This window comes from Ranitomeya variabilis, chromosome 8 (genome assembly GCF_051348905.1).
Source record: "Ranitomeya variabilis isolate aRanVar5 chromosome 8, aRanVar5.hap1, whole genome shotgun sequence".
Classification (NCBI taxonomy): Eukaryota; Metazoa; Chordata; class Amphibia; order Anura; family Dendrobatidae; genus Ranitomeya; species Ranitomeya variabilis.
Window position 1 is genome coordinate 186,497,207 of NC_135239.1, and position 12,349 is coordinate 186,509,555.

The 12,349-nt window shown below is 42.5% G+C and overlaps 1 protein-coding gene across 3 annotated transcripts in view; it reads left to right on the forward strand.

Moving 5' to 3' along the window:
* Window positions 1-12,349, forward strand: part of CACNA2D3 (calcium voltage-gated channel auxiliary subunit alpha2delta 3) — a 1,029,735-nt gene that overhangs the window by 562,711 nt on the left and 454,675 nt on the right. For all 3 annotated transcript variants that reach the window (XM_077278410.1, XM_077278408.1, XM_077278409.1), the window contains exon 12: window positions 2,980-3,058. In XM_077278410.1, the coding sequence (XP_077134525.1) occupies window positions 2,980-3,058 (79 nt within the window). The remainder of the gene's footprint in view (window positions 1-2,979; window positions 3,059-12,349) is intronic.

The window sequence follows — 12,349 nt, forward strand, 5'->3', positions numbered from 1 at the left end:
GTGGTCCCTCATAAAATGTGAGATCTACCGGGAGGGAAAACATTACACCTCTCGGAACAGTGTCTGGGAGGCTGTGATGGCTGCTGCACGCAATGTTGATCATAAACAGATCAAGCAACTGACTTAATCTATGGATGGAGACTTCTGAGTGTCATCATAAAGAAAGGTGGCTATATTGGTCACTAATTATTTGGGGTTTTGTTTTTGCATGTCAGAAATGTTTATTTCTAAATTTTTTGCAGTTATATTGGTTTACCTGGTGAAAATAAACAAGTGAGATGGGATTATATTTGTTTTTTATTAAGTTGCCTAATAATTCTGCACAGTAATAGTTACCTGCACAAACAGATATCCAATAACCAAATCTAAAAAAAAAAACCCACTCCAACTTCCAAAAATATTAAGCTTTGGTATTTATGAGTCTTTTGGGTTGATTGAGAACATAGTTGTTGATCGATAATAAAAATAATCAACTTGCCTAATAATTCTGCACACAGTGTACATTTATATCTGACATTTTCTGATCTTTTTATAGATTGTTTTCTTCTAGTTAATGATACTACTTACATAAAATCATTTTCAGGCTGTAGTTATTGCAAATATCACTGCACAAATTACATGTAACATAATTATTATGATTATTACTACTATAAAATGAAACAGAAAATGTAAATTTCCATGCTCTTTCACCTTCATACTCTGCATACAACCCTAATGATTATATTATTTTCTTACCTGTTACAAAGATGATTCGGAGAAGGGGAAAAGTTGCTTGGGGCAGAGAAACGAGTCTAATATAGCTGACCCAATTTAATTATACAAAAGCTCCTTTAAAATCTTCTATATGCAATAGAGTGTTCATAATTGACAACATTTGTACATTTGCCTGGACAGTCACAAATTTTCGGAAAATAATCATGGCAAATTCAAACATGTTCTACTCCCAAAAAATAGGCGGGTTTAAAACCCCTCTTCAAGATGCAGCCCTTTTTCGATTTTGCGTTTTCATTTTTCGCTCCCCTCCTTCCCAGAGCCATAACTTTTTTTATTTTTCCATCAATATGGCCACGGGAGGGTTTATTTTTGCGGGACAAATTTTTCTTTTGAACGACACCATTGGTTTTATCATGTCTTGTACTAGAAAACAGAAAAAAAATTCCAAGTTTGGTGAAATTGCAAAAAAAGTGCAATCCCACACTTGTTTTTTGTTTGGCTTTTTTGCTAGGTTCACTAAATGCTAAAACTGACCTGCCATTATGATTCTCCAGGTCATTACGAGTTCATAGACACCAAACACGTCTCGTTTATTTTTTATATAAGTGGTGAAAAAAAATTCCAAAGTTTGCTAAAAAAAAAAAATTGCGCCATTTTCCGATACCCATAGCGTTTCCATTTTTCAGGATCTCGGGTTGGGTGAGGGTTTATTTTTTGCATGCCGAGCTGATGTTTTTAATGATACCACATTTGTGCAGATATGTTCTTTTGATCGCCCGTTATTGTATTTTAATGCAATGTTGCGGCGACCAAAAAACCGTAATTCTGGCGTTTTGAATTTTTTTCTAGCTACGCCGTTTAGCGACCAGGTTAATCCGTTTTTTATTGATAGATCGGGTGATTCTGAACATGGCGATACCAAATATGTGTAGGCTTAATTTTTTTATTGTTTTATTGGTGAAAGAGGGATGATTTAAACTTTTATATTTTTTTATTTTTTTCATATTTTTTAAATCATTTTTTTTACTTTTGCCATGCTTCAATAGCCTCCATGGGAGGCTAGAAGCTGGCACAACTGGATTGGCTCTGCTACATAAGAGCGATCATCAGATTGCCCCTATGTAGTAGATTTACTGCATTGCTATGAGCGCCGACCACAGTAATATACTACAGCACAGTACCAATAATAACTTAATAACATCAATTAAAGAGGGCAGTTTAATACCCCTCTTTCCTAATTTTGCTACTAAAAAGAAATCATGAAGCCAAGGCTTGTGTGTCACTGAAAGTACACTTCCTGGTTTATTAACTAGGCAGGCAAAACCTTTTTTTTAAAGACAATATAAAATCCAATATAATCCAGAATTATGAATGCAATAGTGTATCTGACATAGTATACACATTCACACATTTCTTGATGTTGTAGTCCAATATTATATTCGAACATGCCATCACAATACAGCTGTTGGCTACCACGAGTTACCATCCATTTTTCTTTAGCCAGATAGCTTGAGCTCTTGAACATTAATTAGACTGTGCTTGCGTTACAGAGCTCAAAACAGGTTCAAAACACAAGAAGGGGAACTCAGAATTCTGGGCATTTAGAAGTTTTGTAGTATTGATTTTATCACTGCAAATAGAATTTTTGAGGAGCATATTGGCAAAGATGGCGAAATTGAATTTTAAGAGAAAAATCTGTAGTAGAGATGAGTGAACCTGGAAGTAAAAGTGTGGGGTTCTTACCGGACAGTTAGTGTCCGGTGCTAAAGGTCGAACATGAGAGAGAACATTTCACAGCTCAAAAGTTCGGGTCCACATTGTTTTCAAAGGGGTTCTGTTTCAAGTTTGGGTACCCAAGTCGAACTTTGGAATAAAGTTTGTTTCGGGAACCCGAACTTCCACAGGTCCGCTTATCCCTAAATCTCTAGTATGCAGTTTACCTTATGAAACCTGATGCCAGATGCCCTATATGCACATATTATGTTGAGTGTTTGTGTAAAATTTTTCAGCTGCAAAAAATAGAGTATTAGTAGGAAAAATGCTGCATAAAATGTACACTTTTCTTGGATGCGTTTTTACTTGCATTTTTCCCCCATTCATTAGAACCAAAATGTCAATAAGTATGGGGGCTTGAGAGAATGACTTGGGAAAGAACTTCCCGAGCAAGCAGTTAATAGAGTACAATGTGTGGAAGGTTGATGTATAAAAGGTGATGCTGATAGGAAATAGCACATTTGTGATTGGATTTTCTCATTTCCCTTCCAGGTTCGTATATTCACGTACTTGATTGGAAGAGAAGCTGCTTTTGCAGACAACCTTAAATGGATGGCCTGTGCTAATAAGGGTGAGTGCGAATAACTCAAGAGTTTTTGGCTGTTTTACGCTGATTTTATACTGCTGACTGCCTTATGTGAAGCTTATTTTCATAAATAATTCACATAATTGATGAGGCTGATAGATACTGTTCTTTTACAGTAGGAAAACCAATTGTTTGCTTACACCAATCACTGAAAATGATAACATGGCATTTAATGATATGTTTACACAGGGTGACAAAATAATTATATCGGAAATAATGGATTTCAGTGCTTTTTTTCTGCTGATTTGCCACTGTAGATAAGATAAAATTTGGAAAATACTATAATGGCCTACCTACTCTTCTACTGGTCTCTGTCCAGCCTGGAATCCAGTATTGATGATTTGTTCCTTGTGTAGGATGCAACTTGTGGTTGGCAAGCGTGGTCACAAAACCATGGGACAGAACTTCTGAATTATACAGAGAACGTCAGATGACTAGAGTAGGGAAGTATTTAGAGATGAGCAAAGCTTCTGAACTTTGTTTTAGGCAGATTCACGTGAGTCAACTCGGTACAAAAAAAATTTGGTCTAAATCAAAAGTGCCTAAATTACCATGAAAACACATTTATTATTCTTTGAGATCTTTCCAGATCCAAAAACATAATAAACAGAGGAGTAAAAAAAAACATTACACTATACTCCTATTGACTCTTTCCACCACTTCCGCTGTGTGTTGCTTTCCAGGTCCTCTATGCGCCTCTTGAATCTTCTGCCACTGAGGCTCACATGATCCCATGCATTGTACCCCCACATGAAACAGTAGCAGATGGAGCATAAGGAGTCAAGTGAGGGTTTAGGATAGTGGAGTATATATTTTTTTATTTTATCTTCTTCCTAAAAGAAGCCATCAAAATGTCAGCTGGTCGCAATTTTGCTAAATTCGTGAAAATAAAATTCCACAAGTTTAGAATACACCAGAATGCAAAATTTTTGGGGATATTATAGAAATCAATTAATCTCTACAAGTTTTGTATTTTCTTTATTATAAACTTCAAATGTAGCTTCAGATCACTGGGAACTCTGGAGAAAAATCTCCAACAAATGGGGTCTGCTGCGAATTTTGAGTTCCCGATTAAATACAATGAGGAAAATACGCAACAAATCAACACCATAAATTGATATGCTGCAGATTTAAAATCCAAACCGCATTTTATTTTCAGATTGATTTTTTACATTTTTTTTTTTGCAGTATGTGGAAAAGATATGTTAAAATCTCATTTATTTTTCTGATACTGCAATATGCTGTATTTTTGCCAAATCCAGGTGAATCTACAACATGTATGCCACATTAGAACATACCCCAAGGCAGGGTCAATTCCAGATTTTCTACAACCTGATTCAAAAATTAAAATGGCACCCACCCCACTTCCCATCTGAAAAAAAAAATCCAACAATAAAAAAAAAATGCACACACAAATATATGTCAGCAGACTAAACATTTCAGTAATCATTCAATCATGTATCATTACCCCACACACTATTATAATCATTTCACTTATTGCAGTAATCATCCATACCTCCCACCCTGCTTTATTAACATAGTAATGATAATTTGCAGCTATCATCCATCATTTACCATTTTTTATCCCCGCCGTCCCACACCGTTTATTGTCACAGACAGTGACCATCATCACATACTGTACACTAATGGCCCATCACATGCTCTTATGGTGGATTTACATTGCTTGATTTTCATTTCCCGAAAATTGAGACGTGAAACAGGCTGCCAATCACATAATGCATCCTTCAGTACTGCAGTATATATTGAAATTTAAGATCTCCAGTGAAGCCCAGCTAATGTCTCGACTTCATAGGAGTACAAAGATGGCAGCTGTAGGGGCCTTTATTAGGCCCTCAACTGCCATGGAAATCCATCGACAGCCTGTAATCTAAACTCAGAGAAGGTGATAGAGGATTGCATCAGTGCACCAACAGGACTGCATCACGTAAACCGATGTCAGAGATTTACAAGTAGTACTTCAGTGGTTAAACGGCAGTGATCTGAGCTAGCTCTGGTCCCAGCTGTTGGAGAGGGGTGCTCGCTGCATAACACAGCTGACATCTACCCAGAGTGCAACAGGCTCAGCTCCTGATCCCGCACCATACAACTACATCTATTGGTACCCTGGATGTCAAGAAGTGGTTCGAGTTATAATTTGAGTGCCAGAACCTCTACTGGAGGATGAGACCAATGGATTATAGCTAGTAGCGAATATTGCATTCTCGAGTATAGGTTAATTTAAATTTAAAGGCATTCTCCACTTTATATTCATCACCAATGTACTGGGGACATGATTTTGTGGCACTTACTAATATATAAGTATTACAGGTTCTGCTCCTGCCATTAAGCCTTTCCTCATGGCCTGCCCGCTCTCCTGCTCTGAAATGGCTGCTGATAGAGGAATGTGACACCCCAGGAGTCTGGCTGTCACAGTGGTATTGCCTTCCTCACGGGGAGGGTGATGCCATGCCTGGAAGCAACAGGGATCCCTTTAACAGGTGACACGTACACACAACACTTTTCTGACTCCAGGCCAGAAGGGGGAGCTCTAGACCCGGTTTGAGGGTAGCTTCCCTATATATTTTGGCTGGAGGAGAAGTTTGGTAGTCAGTCTGGAGGAGAACTGGAGCCGTGCAGACACAAGGTTCTGCAGCTCCTGACAAAGCAGTCTGTGAAAGACTGTGAGGGGAAAGGAGGCAAAGGAGAGGAAAGATACTGGGAGTGGAGCTGCGAGTAGGCTTACTCCAGGATCAGTGCGAGAATACCGGAGGCCGGAATTCCGAGGTTGTGGGGGTAACTGTATGCCCCACAGCAGAAACCGGCGGGCAGCAGATTCCAAGTCCCTGTCCACCATTACATCCAAAGGCAGATCGACATATAGAGCCCAGAGTCGCCACAAGTAGGGACACCTGAAAAAAGGCTTGAGTTGCCTGCCATACGGATATTGTCCTGTTAATAGGACAGAGACAGAGGACCTTGTACGAAGCCTTAGGCAGCAAGGGACTACAACACAGTGCAGTAAGGAAGGCTTCCAACCCAACTTGGCTAGGGGTATTCCAAATCGCTTCCAGGCTGCCCAGACCTCACCATCACCTGTGATCCGTACCCTGGACTGTGGCTGTTTACTACCAGTAAAAGGTAAAAGAGACTGCAACCTTGTGTCCTCCAATTCTTTCCGGCACTACACCGTCTGTCATCTTTGCTTTCTACACCGGGAGCCCTGGAGACTAAGCTTCGCCTGTGGGAAGCCATATCATCCCTGCTGCAATAACATCATCCCCAGTGGACCCCTTTGAGCACCACAGGTGGCGTTATGAACATTCTTTATTCAAAACAACCCTTTTAAAGACCTTCCCTTTAACTTGGACACCCAGGGCCACGGACTGGGTCACTGCCACCGTGACCACCGTACCCAGCCCGAGTACCCCATGGCCCCTTGTGGGCACTCCAGGAGCATGTGACAAGACCTGTTTGTGAACCTTATCCAAATCAAAAACAGCTTTCCCATGTGAAGTTTTTTCCATTAGGAGGATCTTGGTAGACACGTTTGGTCACACATTGTTAAAGGTGGTCATAGAAATGTGAGGTCCCATTACACATTTTGCTATGGGGCTTAATGGCTACTTGTTAGAGTCCTGGCACTGACTTTTGTTGAGTACAGAGGGTGACTGGATGGCAAGAAGAACAAATAAATTAATTTTGGAACAAATCAAGCCAGACATATTCAAGCCAGACATATCTCTTGAAGCAAGGATCATCAAGCTATGGCTTGCCTACTTTGGAGACATCATACGAGCTGACCAATCTCTGGAGAAGGATTTTATGGTTGGAAGAATAGATGGAACAAGGCGAAGAGGAATACCAGTAACTCGATGGCTTGATAATATCAAGATAACGTCGGAGAAGTCCCTGGTGGACCTATCTAGGCTTGCACAAGATCGATCTTCCTACAGATCGTTCATCCATTAAGTAGCCATAGCTCGAAATCGAGCTGAAGGTCGTTAAATAATAATGGAGGGTGCCAAAACTGTTCCATAATCTCATTATCACAAGGCAATTACAAAAGCCTTGATGCAACTGATGCATATGACATTTTTTTACTATTGTCCATTCTTTACTGATGACATGTTCCCTTTAAATACATTTCTGATTCTTTCAATTTCAATAATTTTGGTTCAAGGCTTCATACACTTTCCGTTCTTCATATATTCCTGCAGTGCGGTAGTCCTTCGAGCTTCACATCAATCATCTACATGTCGTATCCTCCATCCTGTTGTCTATAGTGAACTCAGGCTTGTACTGTATCTCCAGGGATGGCAAGAAATTAAAGCAAATCTAATCTCCAACTCAGCCCAGCAGTTCAGGCTTTTATCCATGAGTGGGTTGGCCGTACACGCGGCATTTAAAGAGGTCACTGGTCCCAAAATCAATTTTACTTGAGGATCATTTCTTTCTCGAGTGCACAATGCATGGCGGTTTGCAGAATTTCCACCTCAGTGATATGTGGATGGCTCTGTCCTTGTGCCTGGTATAGATCATCGAGGAGCCCGTGCCCTCTGTGCATATATTTCTAATGCTCCAGCTCATAAAGTGAAATTTGTAAGCCCTTCTTTCTCTCACGTCCTCCATTACATTTGATGCAGAAGTAGGACATATCTTGTGGGAGAGGGTGTTTAATGACGCATGCCGACAGCCCATTTTAAATACATTAGAACAATCAAGTTCCAGAAATCCCAGTGGAGAAGCTTGTGAAATTGACATTACATTTTCCTGATGTAAGCAAGTAGACTTTTTGAAAGTTAAATGACAGGATTAGGCGATTTTGATTAGATAAATTGAACACGGCTCCCTCACACAAAGCTTATGACAACGCTATGAATGATAATTGGCGGCATACCTGCCATAATCTCTTTGAACTTTAGATCTATTCTCTATCTTCCTTGCCCACATCCAAAAGCTGCTGTGTCATATGTTAACCAGTTATATGCCCTGGGTTTTTTTTTTCTTTGGAAGACGATCGTCCCAATCATCGTTCATATAAACTAACTGCAGAATGGCTGACATTCTTTCTTAACTTAAAACCACCTGCAAATCACATCCACAGTGGTGATAGAGCTTCACCCGTCTCCATATCACATCCACAGTGGTGATAGAGCTTCATGTCTCCATATCACATCCACAGTGGTGATAGAGCTTCATGTCTCCACATCACAACCACAGTGGTGCAGAGCTTCACGTCTCCACATCACATCCACAGTGGTGTAGAACTTCACGTCTCCACATCTCATCCACAGTGGTGATAGAGCTTCACATCTCCACATCACATCCACAGTGGTGATAGAGCTTCACGTCTCCACATCACATCCACAGTGGTGTAGAGCTTCATGTCTCCATATCACATCCACAGTGGTGATAGAGCTTCATGTCTCCATATCACATCCACAGTGATGATAGAGCTTCATGTCTCCACATCACACCCACAGTGATGATAGAGCTTCACCCATCTCCACATCACATCCACAGTGATGATAGAGCTTCATGTCTCCACATCACATCCACAGTGGTGTAGAGCTGCACGTCTCCACATCACCACATCACATCCACAGTGGTGATAGATCTTCATGTCTCCACATCACATCCACAGTGATGACACAGCTTCACCCGTCTCCACATCACATCCACAGTGGTGATAGAGCTTCATGTCTCCACATCACATCCACAGTGGTGTAGAGCTTCACATCTCCACATCACATCCACAGTGGTGATAGAGCTTCACCCATCTCCACATCACATCCACAGTGGTGATAGAGCTTCACGTCTCCACATCACATCCACAGTGGTGAGAGAGCTTCATGTCTCCACATCACATCCACAGTGATGATAGAGCTTCACCCGTCTCCACATCACATCCAGTGGTGATAAAGCTTCATGTCTCCAAATCACATCCACAGTGGTGATAGAGCTTCACCATTCTCCACATCACATCTACAGTGGTGATAGATCTTCACCCGTTTCCACATCACATCCACAGTGGTGATAGGGCTTCATGTCTCCACATCACATCCACAGTGATGATAGAGCTTCACCCGTTTCCACATCACATCCACAGTGGTGATAGAGCTTCACGTCTCCACATCACATCCACAGTGGTGATAGAGCTTCATGTCTCCACATCATATTCAGAGTGGTGATAGAGCTTCATGTCTCCACATCACATCCACAGCGGTGATAGAGCTTCATGTCTCCACATCACAACCACAGTGATGATAGAGCTTCACCAATCTCCACATCACATCCACAGTGGTGATAGAGCTTCATGTCTCCACATCACAACCACAGTGATGATAGAGCTTCACCCATCTCCACATCACATCCACAGTGATGATAGAGCTTCTTGTCTCCATATCACATCCTCAGTGGTGAGAGAGCTTCATGTCTCCACATCACAACCACAGTGATGATAGAGCTTCACCCATCTCCACATCACACCCACAGTGGTGAGAGAGCTTCACCCGTCTCCACATCACATCCACAGTGGTGTAGAGCTTCACGTCTCCACATCACATCCTCATTGGTGATAGAGCTTCACGTCTCCACATCACATCCACAGTGGTGAGAGAGCTTCATGTCTCCATATCACATCCACAGTTGTGATAGATCTTCATTTCTCCACATCACATCCACAGTGATGATACAGCTTCACCCGTCTCCACATCACATCCACAGTGGTGATAGAGCTTCATGTCTCCAAATCACATCCACAGTGGTGATAGAGCTTCACCCATCTCCACATCACATCCACAGTGGTGATAGAGCTTCATGTCTCCAAATCACATCCACAGTGGTGATAGAGCTTCACCCGTTTCCACATCACATCCACAGTGGTGATAGAGCTTCATGTCTCCACATCACATCCACAGTGGTGTAGAGCTTCACCCATCTCCACATCACATCTACAGAGGTGATAGAGCTTCACCCATCTCCTCATCACATCCACAGTTGTGAGAGAGCTTCATGTCTCCACATCACATCCACAGTGATGATACAGCTTCACCCGTCTCCACATCACATCCAGTGGTGATAGAGCTTCATGTCTCCAAATCACATCCACAGTGGTGATGATAGAGCTTCACCCCTCTCTACATCACATCTACAGTGGTGATAGAGCTTCATGTCTCCACATCACATCCACAGTGATGATAGAGCGTCACCCGTTTCCACATCACATCCACAGTGATGATATTGCTTCACGTCTTCACATCACATCCACAGTAGTGATAGAGCTTCACCCATTTCCACATCACATCCACAGTGATGATAGAGCGTCACCCGTTTCCACATCACATCCACAGTGGTGATAGAGCTTCATGTCTCCACATCACATCCACAGTGGTGATAGAGCTTCACGTCTCCACATCACATCCACAGTGGTGAGAAAGCTTCATGTCCCCACATCACATCCACAGTGATGATACAGCTTCACCCGTCTCCACATCACATCCAGTGGTGATACAGCTTCATGTCTCCAAATTACATCCACAGTGGTGATAGAGCTTCACCCTTTTCCACATCACATCTACAGTGGTGATAGAGCTTCACCTGTTTCCACATCACATCCACAGTGGTGATAGGGCTTCATGTCTCCACATCACATCCACAGTGATGATAGAGCTTCACCCGTTTCCACATCACATCCACAGTGGTGTAGCTTCATGTCTCCACATCACATCCACAGCGGTGATAGAGCTTCATGTCTCCACATCACAACCACAGTGATGATAGAGCTTCACCAATCTCCACATCACATCCACAGTGGTGATACAGCTTCACCCGTCTCCACATCACATCCACAGTGGTGTAGAGCTTCACGTCTCCACATCTCATCCACATTGGTGATAGAGCTTCACGTCTCCACATCACATCCACAGTGGTGATAGAGCTTCATGTCTCCATATCACATCCACAGTGGTGATAGAGCTTCATGTCTCCACATCACACCCACAGTGATGATAGAGCTTCACCCATCTCCACATCACATCCACAGTGATGATAGAGCTTCTTGTCTCCATATCACATCCACAGTGGTGAGAGAGCTTCATGTCTCCACATCACAACCACAGTGATGATAGAGCTTCACCCATCTCCACATCACACCCACAGTGGTGAGAGAGCTTCACCCGTCTCCACATCACATCCACAGTGGTGTAGAGCTTCACGTCTCCACATCACATCCACATTGGTGATAGAGCTTCACGTCTCCACATCACATCCACAGTGGTGAGAGAGCTTCATGTCTCCATATCACATCCACAGTGGTGATAGGTCTTCATGTCTCCACATCACATCCACAGTGATGATACAGCTTCACCCGTCTCCACATCACATCCACAGTGGTGATAGAGCTTCATGTCTCCAAATCACATCCACAGTGGTGATAGAGCTTCACCCATCTCCACATCACATCCACAGTAGTGATAGAGCTTCACCCGTTTCCACATCACATCCACAGTGGTGATAGAGCTTCATGTCTCCACATCACATCCACAGTGGTGTAGAACTTCACCCATCTCCACATCACATCCACAGTGGTGATAGAGCTTCACCCATCTCCACATCACATCCACAGTGGTGAGAGAGCTTCATGTCTCCACATCACATCCACAGTGATGATACAGCTTCACCCGTCTCCACATCACATCCAGTGGTGATAGAGCTTCATGTCTCCAAATCACATCCACAGTGGTGAGAGAGCTTCACCCCTCTCCACATCACATCTACAGTGGTGATAGAGCTTCATGTCTCCACATCACATCCACAGTGATGATAGAGCATCACCCGTTTCCACATCACATCCACAGTGATGATATTGCTTCACGTCTTCACATCACATCCACAGTAGTGATAGAGCTTCACCCGTTTCCACATCACATCCACAGTGGTGATAGGGCTTCATGTCTCCACATCACATCCACAGTGATGATAGAGCGTCACCCGTTTCCACATCACATCCACAGTGATTATAGAGCTTCACGTCTTCACATCACATCCACAGTGATGATAGAGCTTCATGTCTCCACATCACATCCACTGTGGTGATAGAGCTTCACCCATCTCCACATCACATCCACCTTGGTGATAGAGCTTCAGGTCTCCACATCACATCCACAGTGGTGTAGAGCTTCATGTCTTCACATCACATCCACAGTGGTGATAGAGCTTCATGTCTCCAAATCACATCCACAGTGGTGATAGAGCTTTACCCGTCTCCACATCGCA